Source organism: Branchiostoma belcheri, unplaced genomic scaffold (assembly GCF_001625305.1).
Source record: "Branchiostoma belcheri isolate BF01 breed outbred unplaced genomic scaffold, Haploidv18h27 scaffold64, whole genome shotgun sequence".
In the NCBI taxonomy this organism is placed as follows: Eukaryota; Metazoa; Chordata; class Leptocardii; order Amphioxiformes; family Branchiostomatidae; genus Branchiostoma; species Branchiostoma belcheri.
In genome coordinates, this window is record NW_017804287.1 from 984717 (window position 1) to 999203 (window position 14487).

General features: G+C 41.4%; 1 protein-coding gene across 1 annotated transcript in view; it reads left to right on the forward strand.

Annotated features, from left to right (window-relative positions):
* Positions 1-14487, forward strand: part of LOC109483409 (dynein heavy chain 3, axonemal-like) — a 48495-nt gene that overhangs the window by 27554 nt on the left and 6454 nt on the right. The window contains exons 47-72 of the mRNA XM_019786420.1: positions 104-217; positions 651-746; positions 1241-1368; positions 1808-1932; positions 2328-2513; positions 2750-2917; positions 3273-3406; positions 3861-4023; positions 4403-4693; positions 5076-5287; positions 5554-5665; positions 6042-6137; positions 6335-6595; positions 6944-7145; positions 7640-7830; positions 8240-8356; positions 8784-9050; positions 9946-10107; positions 10525-10685; positions 11036-11201; positions 11388-11534; positions 11796-12002; positions 12320-12634; positions 12902-13045; positions 13484-13650; positions 14102-14384. Of these exons, the coding sequence (XP_019641979.1) occupies positions 104-217; positions 651-746; positions 1241-1368; positions 1808-1932; positions 2328-2513; positions 2750-2917; positions 3273-3406; positions 3861-4023; positions 4403-4693; positions 5076-5287; positions 5554-5665; positions 6042-6137; positions 6335-6595; positions 6944-7145; positions 7640-7830; positions 8240-8356; positions 8784-9050; positions 9946-10107; positions 10525-10685; positions 11036-11201; positions 11388-11534; positions 11796-12002; positions 12320-12634; positions 12902-13045; positions 13484-13650; positions 14102-14384 (4615 nt within the window). The remainder of the gene's footprint in view (positions 1-103; positions 218-650; positions 747-1240; positions 1369-1807; positions 1933-2327; positions 2514-2749; positions 2918-3272; positions 3407-3860; positions 4024-4402; positions 4694-5075; positions 5288-5553; positions 5666-6041; positions 6138-6334; positions 6596-6943; positions 7146-7639; positions 7831-8239; positions 8357-8783; positions 9051-9945; positions 10108-10524; positions 10686-11035; positions 11202-11387; positions 11535-11795; positions 12003-12319; positions 12635-12901; positions 13046-13483; positions 13651-14101; positions 14385-14487) is intronic.

Consider the following 14487-nt stretch of genomic DNA (forward strand, 5'->3'; position numbering starts at 1 on the left):
GAAACTGACAGAATATGTTTGGTGCCTCTGAAGTTGAAAGAAAGTGAACAAGTGTACACAGTTTCAAGTCAAAATATTAATTTTTTTTTTTCATCTTTTTCAGGCAAATGTTCTTCAACATCATGAAGGAGACCACAAAGGAATGCTTTAAGACCAGCATGGACAAAGTCCTGAACCACCTGACTCCCAGCGGCAACCTTATCGACGACAACGTCAGGTTTGTTTGTTTTTCTGTCATCGATAAACACAAGAAACATATCAAAAGCTGCCATCTTACCATGTTCTGTAGTTCTATATTAAGTCTATTGCACACCTCAGGTAATTTTTCATTTTGAACCTTGAACGGTTCTATGGCTATTTCGCTCTAAGGCTAGAGATTGAAAGGTCATGGGTTTGAGTCCTTGCATTCCTTGCTAACAGTAGATGTTTTGTTCTTGCATTGGAAAGGGCACTTTCTTCACTCCACTTAGGTGTAAAATGGGTACCTGACTTCAGTTGGGAAGGTGAAAGGTGGTGGAAGGAGAGGGATGGGACACAATGGATCAACAAACCACTGCCCCTACGGCCTCAAAAAGGCTATGGACGTATAGTACAGAATTTCCATTACTGCCCTTTCTCTAAATCTGTGAATGTCTTGTCTGTTTGAACAGGAGCCTGTTCTTTGGTGACTACATGTTACCTGATGCAGACCCCAGGATTTATGATGAAGTCACCAGCATTCCTGAGTTACAGACTGTCATGGAGTCGTAAGTACACAGCAATTTCCATATCTAAACCAATAACAAAACAAAGAGCTTTGTGACCAAGACATATGCACTTTTATTGAATCTATCGAGCACCACAAAATGAAAGACTGACATGTCCAAAACAGAACATACAACCTCTACCCCACCTAAAGTTCTGCTGCAGTACCAGGGAAATTTGCTAGGAGGCTCACAAATGCATCTTTGGGATCGTAATTACTCACATACTAAGTGTCAAACAAGTTACAACACAGTAACAGTGCTACATCCACTGACCACACAATACACAGCCATCAAAAACAGTACCTCCTTTACAGAGTTTACTGACACTAGAAAGGCCAATTTGCAAGCAAATACAGAATATTTCATCTCCCCATGTGAAATTGTATATTAAACAAAAAAATATGACTCTAACAGAGTTTAAAACAGTGAAGACAATATTGAGAATATAAAGAGTTTCGTTCTCAAAACAGTAAATGTAATGTTATTTTGTGTAGGTACCTTGATGAGTACAACACCATCAGTAAGGCTCCCATGTCGCTGGTACTGTTCAAGTTCGCCTGTGAGCACATCTCTCGTGTCAGCCGTGTACTGAAACAGGACAACGGACATCTCCTGCTTGTGGGTAAGTCGTCTCGCCTGCACTTACAATGTAGTTACTGTAATAAATGGCATATAAATGTATAGGTATATGTATATGTAGAGATTTTGTTGGTTAGATTTAAAAAAATTAAAAAAAATGGGGTTTCTAGTGTTCAGATTTTCACCAAAACTTGTCCAACCATAGATCTCAGGTAGAACAGTCTGTGGAAAAGCCATGTGAGTGAAACACTGTCACGAAAATTGGAAATGCTGTTTATAAACACTATTATATAATAATGGGTCCTGTACATGGTGCTGAATGACATGCTGTTTTAGCACCTGTCTTTCCAACACTTTGCATATAAAGAAAATCCTTTTTTTTTCATTATGTGGAAGAGATGATTTGCCATTTCAAGAGAAATAAAACTCTTAAAAAGGAATGAGATGCTGTATTAACTTATATTAACCATATTTTGTGACAGGTATTGGTGGCAGCGGCCGACAAAGTGCCACCAAGCTGGCCACCTTCATGCAGGACTTTGATCTGTTCCAAATTGAGATCACCAAAAACTACACCAACACTGAGTGGAGAGAAGATGTCAAAAAGGTCAGACAACAGGCTTTCTTCAACTTATTTCTAGGGGGAGGAAGGAAGTCCAAACTTTAACTAAACAAAGTTTCAAGAAGAAATGGAGGGTCTCCTAAGAACTACAGAATATAAAATAATGTGGAACCACAATTTCTTGGATGTAGTAGTATTTGTTAGTTTTGTGTATTGATTTCATGGTTATTTGAATACAGTAGAGTGAGAGGAAGTGAGGGGGAATGATGTAACCACAGAAGAGAGTGACAGGAAATGTAGTTCAGAGAATTAGATTCTAATCCTGCCCTTTTTCCCATTGGATTATATCTAACCATTTCATTCCATATTGTCAATGGTTTGAGTATGGTCAAAAACATTAAAGTTCATTTTTCATCTTGCTACACTATCTTCCTCACCAGGTGTTGCTGAAAGCGGGTTCAGAGGGCAAACAGACAGTCTTCCTGTTCAGTGATAACCAGATCAAGAGCGAGTCATTTGTAGAAGACATCAACATGATCCTGAACACCGGAGACGTGCCCAATATCTTCCCGCCGGACGAGAAAGCCGACGTCATCGAGAAAATGCAGCTTGTCGCCAGAAACACTGTATGTGTTACTTTTATACATGTTTTTGATACTATTAGAGAAAAATATGATTTAACCTTGACCAATTGGACAGAAACTGTTGGACCAATTGGACAGAAACTGTGGTTTTGCTTAGGTGCAGTTTGTTTTGCTGAGTCCTTTTACACCTGGTCAGTTTCCAGCGTTTGCCATGCACTTCGGGCTCAAACTGCTAGGGGGCACTATCTGACCTCTTCCATGACTTTGTCTCCAAACAGGGCAAGAAGATTGAAGCCACGCCCATGTCCATGTACAACTTCTTCATTGAGCGCGTGAAACAGAACCTCCACGTGGTTCTTGCCTTCAGTCCCATCGGTGATGCCTTCCGTAACCGCCTCCGTCAGTTCCCCTCGCTGATCAACTGCTGCACCATTGACTGGTTCCAGGTAAGATGAAATATGACAAATCATTCATAGCTTATTGTTTTTACAGTTAGTTTATAAGTGCTGAAAATGTAAAACATTTCATACAGTACATGTAATAGATTTGCAAAAATGTACGTTTTTGTGTTTGGGTACATGTATGGAAGTATTGTTTTGGGTGGCTGAGTTGTAGGTTTGTTTCTTTGTTAGAGGGTGATATGTGGAGGAATTGGAATAATACCCAATTGAATTGCATCATACAGTTCTAATATATTCATGGACACATTAAAATCTTCCAAGAGATCTGTGACCTCGAGGATCACAAAAATTATAAATACTTCCTGGAAGTCTCAAATTTCCCATTTCTCCTTTTTTTTAGGCGTGGCCTGAAGACGCCCTGGAGATGGTCGCTAACAGGTTCCTGGAGGACGTAGACCTTGACGACGACCTTCGGAAGGAATGTGTCTTCATGTGTAAAAACTTCCACACCAGCGTCAAGCTTCAGTCCGAGAAGTACGTTCAATCTTTCACTTCTTTAAGAAAATGTCTGACTGCCATTGTCTTTTAAAAGTTCAACTTGTAAATAGTATTGGTCCAGGATTATTGTGAAAAAAATAGTATTGGACATTCAAATGTGATCAGTTCAACTTATTATTTGTAATAAAACTGGTCACTTTACGATGGAAATAAAAAAAGTAAGTTTTCTGATCCACTGTGTCTTAGGCAGAAGGCAGACCCCATGCCTCTCCTTCCATCTGAGCTTTTACCTCCCCAACCTAAGTCAGGTACCTGTTTTACACCTGGATGGATTAAGGAAAGTCAAGTAAAATGCCTTTCCCTAGGACTTGATATCTAGCCAGAAATGCTAGGAATTGAACCTGCAACCTCTTGTCATTGTGTCTGCTAATCTAGCCACTCAGCCATTCAACACCACATGTTATATAATGTCGTGTTTGTGTTACCACAGGTTCCTGGCCATCCTGCGTCGCCACAACTACGTGACCCCGACGTCATACCTGGAGCTGATCATGACCTTCAAGGCTCTGCTGGACCTAAAGCGTAAGGAGATCATGAAGCTCAAGTCTCGCTACGAGACCGGGCTGGAGAAGCTGGCCTTTGCAGCATCACAGGTGAGCCTTCGCTTTATCATCGAGTTTTGGCAACACCACAGGGGTGGAGCTTTTTATTACTTACTTTTGTCATCATTGAATACTAACAATTTAGAGAAGATCTTAATTCCACGTACATGCAGCTGCATATTATGTAATGCCACCCAGATATCAGTTGCTAATGCAGTTGGATAGATTTAAAAAATGGTCAGATGTTTCATCCACTAACTTCTATCCATGTACTGGACAACTATTTTTAAAATGCTTTTGATGTTTTTTTGTTTTGTAAGATAAACTACATTTACTGTAATACCAGTATCAATGAACCTATCAATGGGGAAATAGTCCTTACAGCTTAAAATTACTGTTGTTGACAACAATGGCCTTGTTCTGTTTTTAGGTGTCTGTGATGCAGAAAGAGTTGCAGGACCTCCAACCAGAGCTCATTCAGACCTCGGAGGAGACTGAGAAACTCATGGTGAAGATCGAGGCTGACACGGTCGAGGTGGAGGCCAAGAAGCAGGTTGTCGCCGCTGACGAGGCAGTAGCTAACGAGGCAGCCGCCGCGGCCAAGGCCATCAAGGATGAGTGTGAGGCTGATCTGGCTGTGGCCATGCCCGCGCTGGAGGCTGCCATAGCTGCTCTCAACACCCTCAAACCTGCTGACATCACCGTCGTCAAGTCCATGAAAGTTTGTTGCATTTGTTTATTGTCTTTTTATTTAGGACTCTGGTCTCTTAAAGTATATCTGTGTGTGTGTGGAAGTATTTTTTTGGGTGGTTGAGCTCTGTGTGTGTGTGTGTGTGTGCCTGTGCATGTGCGTGCGTGCGTGTGTGTGTGTGTGTTGACAGCATGTGGGTTGGGAAGATTGATAAGCACAATAACAAAATGATGATAGGAGGTTAGAAGGTTAGGCACAGAAAATGGCTCTGACTGGGAGCCAGCAGCAATTAGAGGTCAACATGAGGGAATTTGGAAAGCTAAGGATCACATAAGGCACTCCTCAATACTTACCAGAAGTCTGAAATCTTTCTTGGTTTAATTTATTTTGAAAAAAATTCTTTCCCCACCAGAACCCACCTGCTCAAGTCAAACTGGTTATGGAGGCGATCTGCGTCATGCGGCAGATCAAGCCGGAAAGGAAACCGGACGGATCCGGTAAGATGGTGGAGGACTACTGGGGACCGTCTCAGAAGCTTCTCGGTGACATGAAGTTCTTAGATCACCTAAAGACGTACGACAAGGACAACATTCCAGCCGCTGTCATCAAGAAGATTCGAGACAGGTGAGGGAGTTATCTGGATGTTAAAATCTGAAGATTCACTATTTGACATTGATTTGAGAAAACAATTATCTAAGCTGAGTTGATAATTTGTGAAAACTACACAAGTTTGTGATAACTGAAAATTTTGGTAATGATAGCAACAAAAAATTATTGTTGTTCAGAAATGACAGATCAATCCATTATTTCATCATCAAATTTATGAATACATGTATAATTACAGCAGCTGTGATTGTTGTTGTTCACCTTTGCACACCTTTGTTCCACAGATACACCAATGACCCTGAGTTTGACCCTGCTAAGATCAAGAACGTGTCGTCTGCCTGTGAGGGTCTGTGCAAGTGGGTACGGGCCATGGAGGTGTACGAGAGGGTGGCAAAGGTATCGTTTGTTTGTATATCTGTTTCGCACGTAAAGGGTAAGATTGCAACAAAACTATAATTATTATGTCTTGTGTGAAAGGGATAGAAAAATCAATGTACAGCAAATGTAGTTCCTCTAAAACAAACTTAGGAAAAGTCAAAATACTTGGTTCTAGGTTGGATTTACAATGTAGTACTCCCCTTGGAACTGCACTCCCTGTGATTCACCTATACAATGTTAAATCCATCCTAAGACCAAGGTTTGCTTGATAGAGGCCCTGCCTCTGAAGCATTCCCAAAGTTTCTTTTCCACCCTGATGCCTTTCCTTTACTTTACTTTTCTATCAAATCTGACACTGCTAGATCTGACTGAATGGATGGTTTCTTTTTTTCAGGTGGTTGCACCCAAGAAGGCCAAACTGAAGATTGCAGAGGCAGAGTTATCCGTACAGATGGCAAAACTGAACGAGAAGAGAGCAGAACTCAAAGCTGTAAGTTTTCCTTCAACAACATTTCCCTAAAAAAGATGCAGAATATACAGTCATATTATCAGATATTAGAAACCTGCCAAAAATAGCATTTTAGAACCAATATTCACCAAATGTTTACATCTTTTAGACAGCTCTAAGGAAAACCTGACTTGTGAACAGGTTGCTGATGCTGATGGTTCTGTGCTGCCCCCTTGCAGGTCGAGGACAAACTGCAGGCCCTGAATGACCAGTTTGACGTCATGACCAAGAAGAAGCAGGACCTGGAGGCCAACATCGAACTCTGCTCCCAGAAGTTGATCCGCGCGGAGAAGCTGATTGGCGGGCTGGGCGGAGAGAAGGACCGTTGGAGCGAGGCGGCCAGACTGCTGGGGATTCGCTACGTCAACACGACGGGCGACATTCTCCTGTCAGCTGGCGTGGTCTCCTACCTCGGGGCCTTCACTGTGGACTACAGGATTGTAAGTACAGGTTCAGGCCAATGTCTACATCATAAAATAAATACATCTGGTACAAAATAATGTGCAGTTGTATCATATGCTAATTAATTGATTTTAATTATGCTAAGTTGTTTGCAGGATAGATTGTTGAGAATAATATTGTTGGTTGAAGATCTATATTATTAGATATGTCTTTCGTCAGGTTGATAGGACATAGGATAAAGGAGTTTTCCCCTTACACAACTGTTAATGTCTCTCCCCTGCATACACTTCGATGTCTATCTACAACAACAATACTTCACAGACTGAGGTGTTGTGTGTACTTCTAAATCTGGCTGTCTAACCATGCATGTTTATTTTTACCAACAGGAGTGTACTGAAGACTGGCACAAGAAGGCATTAGAACACAACATCCCCTGCTCGCAGACCTTCTCCCTCAACGGTACCCTCGGTGACCCCGTTAAAATCCGGGCATGGCAGATCGCAGGGCTGCCTGTGGATTCCTTCTCCATCGACAACGGCATCATCGTGTCCAACTCCAGACGCTGGCCACTGATGATTGACCCGCAGGGTGAGTTGCAAACTGGGCCACTTTGGGGCAAGAGTTTGCATTTACCTTTCTGTTAGCACCCTCCGAGCTCTTGACTTTGACGTTAACCTCATTTTCTGTTTCTGACCTTTTGACCTATCAATCAGGAATCTCCTACCCAATAGATCTTCAAATACTTATTCTTCATGAAAACTGTTTAAGGGTTAGGCATAATTTGGGGAGAGGGGCAAATCATTGCATTTTAAAACTTATGTCAAATGTTCTGGTACATTTTAATTTGTTAGCAAGGTATGAAATGCTTCAATTTCTTAGTTATCAGGTTTTTACTGGAAATGAAGCACACTCATGCATAATGAAAAACTTCAGCTGTTGGTGCCAACTATGACTGGTACATTGTATGATTGTTTTTCTAGTCAGAAAAAAATGGGTTGGGGAAATACCCAAACCAAGTTTGAAGTTGGTGTATCCAAAAAAAGTAACAAAAATGCCCTAAACTTTCAACTTCACCCTTGCAGGTCAAGCCAACAAGTGGGTGAAGAACATGGAGAAGATGAACAAGCTGGCGATCATCAAACTGTCAGACGCTAACTACATCCGCACGCTGGAGAACTCCATCACGTTCGGCACACCTGTACTACTGGAGAACATCGGGGAGGATCTGGACCCCATCCTGGAACCCATCCTCACCAAGCAGATCTTCAGACAGGTGGGTGGTCTTGGCTGTCATCAGGCAAATGATTGTCGGTGCTACATCATTGTAATCCGAAACTTTCTGGAAGTGTAGGATGAAATAGTTCTCAGTTCATTTGTTTGAATGTGTTTTTGCCTGTGTTTCAATAATTTTTATTTACACATGCATGCTAGGCATGTCAGACAGTTTTCTGACAGGAAGTTAGGTCAAAGGTCCCAGAAAAGGTTCCTTTCCTGTCTTCAATTTTCTGCTTTGTTTTTTATTCTACAGTCAAACAAGTTTTGGCTGTTAAATAGGAATCTTTTAGTCATGAAAATGATATTTTGTTTGGCTGCAATAATTGTAGCATTGTAATTGCCTTACATATTTGATGTGGTTAGAAGTTATGACAAACATTTTATGTTGTTTTGTATGATTCTAACAGGGAGGTGTAGACTACATCAAGCTGGGAGAGAATGTCATTGAGTACTCCAAGGACTTCAGATTCTACATGACAACCAGGCTCCGTAACCCGCACTACATGCCTGAAATCTCTGTCAAGGTCAGTTAGAGACCTGTCATTTCTTGAATTTGTTGTCAGAGAAGAATCAGAGAGGAGAGGACAGATTGCTACCTTTTGTGTGCAAATCATACATTTGTTAAAGATTGCAACAATTACCTCGTAAAGCACTAAGCAGCAAATCCTGCTGATGAGTTGTGCTCCACATACCATTAAAAACACACAATATGATTAATAATTATTAATTGTGAGTCATACTAACAAATGATATGTAGAAATTTGACTCATAGGTTAGTAGGGGAATCTCTCTTGGACAAGTAATTCTGGGAACAGTTTAACTTGATAAGATTGTTTCTAACTACCTAGCCAAATACTTTAATTATTGAAGTCTAATAAAATACATGACATTGTCATTGTCATTACAAAAGTTCCATGCTAAATGCTTTTTATTGCTACATGTAATTATCAGGTGTGCTTGGTGAACTTCATGATCACCCCCCTGGGTTTACAAGACCAGCTGCTGGGCATCGTGGCCGCCAAGGAGAAACCAGAACTGGAGGAGAAGAAGAACGAGCTCATCCTGGAGAGCGCCGCCAACAAGAAACAGCTGAAGGAGATCGAGGACAAAATCCTGGAGGTCCTGTCCTCCTCGGAGGGCAACATTCTTGAGGATGAGACGGCCATCAAGATTCTCTCGTCCTCCAAGGTTCTGTCCGAAGAAATTTCTGCAAAGCAGGTGGGTATCAATCATGTTTACCTCCATGTGCGAAGGTTTGTTTTCTGTGTGTCTGTTGGTATGTTTCTGGTATGTACTATAGGCATGTCGGGGAGACTGACAGGAAGTTAGGTCAAAGTTTTAAAAAAAAGGTTATCTGTGAGTGTTTACCTCTGTGTACAGAGGTTTTGTTTTCTCTGTCTGTTTATGTGTTTGCTTGTGTTTCCGTAGTTATTTTCCACATGCTAGGCAGATACTGACAGGAAGTTAGGTCAAAGGTCCCAGAAAAGGTTATCTCATTTTCAGTCTTCAATTTCCTGCTATGTGCATGTCTGTTGCCTCGTGGGAGTCAGGCGGTAAGTGCATCAAGCAATCTGAAGACACCGTTAGGCCACCAATTCTCTTCTAGCTACAGTGGCTTTTTTTCTGCATACCTGCACTGGTGCGGGTAGCATAGAAATTTCCTTCACCAGACAAATTTTACCTTCACCACTCAGAATTTAGCATTTGATCACAAGAAACACTGCATACATGTACTATTAGGTGGTAACAGTCAATGCAGCAATTAAAACTCCACATACACCTACATGTATGTAAACCCAGTACATGGACTGGTGAGGTTTAGGTGCAGGTAGACATCAGCTCCAATTTTACCTGCACTAACCTGCACATGCAGGACTGGTTGTATATCGGCCTAACTTAGATAGCAGGTTGTATAATAAGTGGACTCACACAGTCATCCATGGCACACCAAATTAAAGGTTAAACAACAACTTCAGTCACTGTACACTTTCTGATACATGTCATAATTGCCCTGAGGAAGGTGACAGACTGTCACCAAAACGTCAGCTGTGAATAAAACACTTGGTTGTGTAAAAAGAGTCTCTTTACTCATGTCATAACTGCTTTTCCCCAGGAAATTGCTGATGTGACTCAGAAGGAGATTGATGAGACCAGACTTGGTTACAGTCCTGTGGCCGTCCACTCTGCCATCCTGTTCTTCTGTGCCTCTGACCTGGCTAACATCGAGCCCATGTACCAGTACTCTCTTACATGGTTCATCAACCTGTATGTACAGGTAGGTATCAATGTCACACTTAACCCTTAGCACACTGAAGTAGCTGTTTAGCTACCAATTTTCAATTGCTTATAGCATTAAGCTTGGGGAATGTTAAATTACAAGATATTACATTGTACAAAGAATTTTGCATAAAAAGGTTGTTGGAATCTCAAATACTGCAGTCTGTGATGGTCTTTGTCAAAAAATTATGGCTATTGTTTTCTACTTTGACGAGGTACACAACAACATGTTTGTAAATGTATCCTGTTAATAGCTAGTACATGTACATGAAATTCATCTTATTGTTATTAAATTATAATACATAAAAAAAACTTGTAAAACAAAGCCTTTTCGAAGAGTTGCCTTTTTCTACATTTGTACTATCTGGATGTTAAGACATAGAATCACAATCATGATGTTTTGTTTTTCCTCTAGTCCATCCAAAACAGTAAGAAGTCGGATGACCTGGAGGAGCGTATAGAGAACCTGAACGATCACTTCACCGTCAGTATCTACAACAACGTGTGCCGGTCGCTGTTTGAGAAGGACAAGCTGCTCTTCTCCTTCATCCTGTGTGTCGGCATTCTGAAGGGAGCGTGAGTATTGCTTATTAATTTTATCTGACTACTTATGCCGCAACAGTATGGGATCCATATCAGGGCTGTAGCCAGCACCTGTTTTTCTGTCAATTGCAGGAACTTTGTGGTATGTGACAGAAAAATTACCAATCTGTCAAAATTGATGGACAAAATTGACAAAAATCTTTGGTAAAAATTCCATAAAAGACTGAAGAATATTTCAGGCTATCCATAAACATTCAATGAGTGTTGTAAAAATAGAATAGCAAAAAATACAACCAATTTGTATTCATTTTTTTGATATAGCAAGCATCCAATTTCTTTATTTTCCCTCACTCAATTAAAATCTTATGTCCCATCCATGACAGTGGTAAGGTTGTGGAGGAGGTTTGGAGGTTCCTGCTTACTGGAGGTGTGGGTATGGAAAACCCCCACCCTAACCCCGCGCCTGACTGGCTCACTGAGAAGTCCTGGTCTGAGCTGGTCCGTGCCTCCAGCCTGGACAGCCTGGGGGGACTGTTTGAACACGTCAGGGTAAGTCACAATTCACTGTTTGTTGTTTGAAAGTTTCTATGAGTTATTTAGTTTGAAAAAGTCAGTCCTAAAGTTTTATTATCTTTCTGTGTTTTTACTTCCTTGTGTGGAAGTAATTGTTTTGGGTGCTTGAGCTGTTTACTTGTTTGTGCATGTGTATCTGAGTATTTTTGATGATTATTTCAGGATAACATAAATGACTGGAAGAAGATCTATGACTCGAGCACCCCTCACACAGACACCCTGCCTGACCCCTGGGACATGCTGAGTGGTCTGCACAGGATGGTGGTGCTCAGGTGCCTCCGCCCAGACAAAATAGTCCCTGCCACACAGGTCAGACATTTCCACAACGCTCAGATGTCTTTCATTAGATACAATGTACTAGTTCCTAAAATGCATTTATTTTCTTACACAGACTGTTGTGATTTTATTTAATAGTATGAGAGAAAAGGAGGTTTTTTCTGTCACAACTGCATGTAGTTGAAGCAATTCTGTAGTAATCACAATGTCATGATTTTGTATTAAGAGAACATCACAAATTTAAAACTGGTCAGTTTTTTTATTATTTCCAACTTACATGTATTTCCATGACAGGACTTCATCATTGACAACATGGGGCGCACCTTTGTAGAGCCTCCGACCTTTGACCTGGCAGGCAGCTTCGCTGACTCTAACTGCTGTGCGCCGCTGATTTTCGTGCTGTCCCCCGGAGCTGACCCCATGGCCGGGCTGATGAAGTTTGCAGACGAGAAGGGACAGGGAGGAACCAAGATTCAATCTGTATCACTTGGACAGGGACAGGTAAAACATTCAGCACCATGTACATATTAAGTTTTGCTATATAGTGTATTTGTGTGTTTGTTTGCTTGCATATAGTAGCCAGCTGCCCCTAGCAGCTTTTTTTGACTACTAATGGTCGTCTTTTTAGTTGTGCAATCTATTAGAAGGCCCAACTGTCATTTCAGCACCATGGACAGGAACAAAATTTGGTTACCTGCAAACGGACTGTAGAAAATTTGCCATTTAAAGAGACAATAGTAAGATAGTCTAGCCGTTTCCTTTGACATAGTATTGCATGTATCATTATTAAGTGTAAAAAAATTTGTACACTTCAACAGGGCCCCATAGCCGAGGGGATGATTAACAAGGCGCTGGTAGCAGGCACCTGGGTGGTCCTGCAGAACTGTCACCTGGCCACCAGCTTCATGCCTCGGCTGGAGAAGATCTGTGAGGAGGTCATCATCCCCGAGAACACGCACACAGACTTCCGCCTGTGGCTCACCAGCTACCCGTCCGAGGACTTCCCCGTAGCCATCCTGCAAAACGGCGTAAAGATGACCAACGAGCCGCCCAAAGGCCTAAGGATGAACCTGCTCCGGTCATACCTGAACGACCCAATCTCTGACGCACAGTTCTTTGGAGGATGCAGCAAGGTAGGCTTTTAGGGAACATTCAAATATCATAATTTTTTTTCAACCTCTAGTAAACTTTGACTGGCGCAAGGTACATTCCTCAGCCTAAGCCACTTTTCAAGAGCACAAGAAAGGGAAGATGGTTAGTGGTCACAAGGAATCATTGTATTGTTGCACAATATGTTGATGAAGAGTAAACGTCCAGTTACTGTGTCTCTTCTCCTGCCAAAGATTTTGCCTGGATCTACATATTATATGACACAAGGAATCTCTTTTTTTCAACATTAGGAGAAAGAATGGCAGAAGCTGCTGTTTGGCCTGTGTTTCTTCCACGCGCTGGTGCAGGAACGTCGGAAGTTTGGTCCACTGGGGTGGAACATTCCGTATGAGTTTAATGAGTCTGACCTGCGTATCAGCATGAGACAAGTCCAGGTGAGGGCAGGAGAAACTGTATTGAATAATTAAAGACATGTCACCACAAAGCCATGTTAACTGTACTTTGAGAATCCATGTAATTCTGTTTTGTTCTATTACACATACTAAGAAATCAAAGAGTTTAATTTCTTGTTTTATCTACATGTATTATGTTTGTAGATTTGTCACAGAATTTGCATGGCTAGAAAAATATTGCATTTTTCCACTGGTTCTCAACATACCAAAAATATTGAAGGAACTTGAATACAGGTTATTGCATTATAGCATGTGACAATAACAGTTACTGTGGAAACACAAGCAAACACACACACACCAAGAACAAAACCTCTATACACTGATCTAATTAAACTGCATAATATGCAGTCATGATAACTGCATTTTCAAGGATCCTACAAATCTACAATGTGATGTAATTTTGCTATTTCTGTGTGGTAGATGTTCCTGAATGATTACGAGATCGCCCCTGCGCTGGAGGCCCTGATGTACCTGACAGGAGAGTGTAACCACGGCGGCCGTGTGACTGACGACAAGGACCGCAGACTGCTCAACTCTATTCTTAGCATCTTCTACAACGAAGGCATCGTCTACGACGCGGACTACAAGTGAGTCATGAAAAAGGCTTAGAGGCTCCTGTAATCATTAGGATGATATAATTTTGAATGCTATTCATTAGAAAAATGGAGGTTTTGTCATTTTATGTACATAGAAAGTTAAATCTTCTTACTAGTATCAGTTATACTGTAGTACAACTGTGACATCACTGTGTCCTACAAAATTATGTTGTCAATGAGAATGACAGTATGGGAATGCTAGTAAGAATGAAACTCAAGACAAGTGTCTGTTACATTTACGTAATGTGACTGGTGAATCTTCCCGGTTTATTATGATTATAATGTTTCTCTTCAAGACTATTTGTTGGAGTGTCAGTAACATTTTACAGCATTACGATAAAACTTGACTGTTTGAAATATATTGTATTTTTGGCCTATTTCAAACACTCATTGCCTTTCCAATTCAGTAAGTGTTGAATTTCATATCTTTTCTATCAAACAGGATCTCGGAGAGTGGGATCTACTTCGCCCCAGAGTTTGGCCCGTACCAGAGTTACATCGACTACATCCGCGGCCTGCCGCTCATCCCCACCCCTGAGGTGTTTGGTCTCCACGACAACGCTGACATCACCAAGGACAACCAGGAGACACTGCAGCTGTTCGACAGCATCCTGCTCACGCTGCCCAGGCTGTCCGGAGGGGGAGGGAAGTCATCGGGAGAAGTACTCACAGACCTGGCAGCCGACATCCTCAGCAAACTGCCTGCTGACTTCAACTTAGAATTTGTAAGTGGCAACACTTCCTGTGTATGATATGCAAAAGAATGATACATGTTTTGTAAAATTATTTTGCCAAATATTTAGTACTGACAGACTTGACAGCTAACAT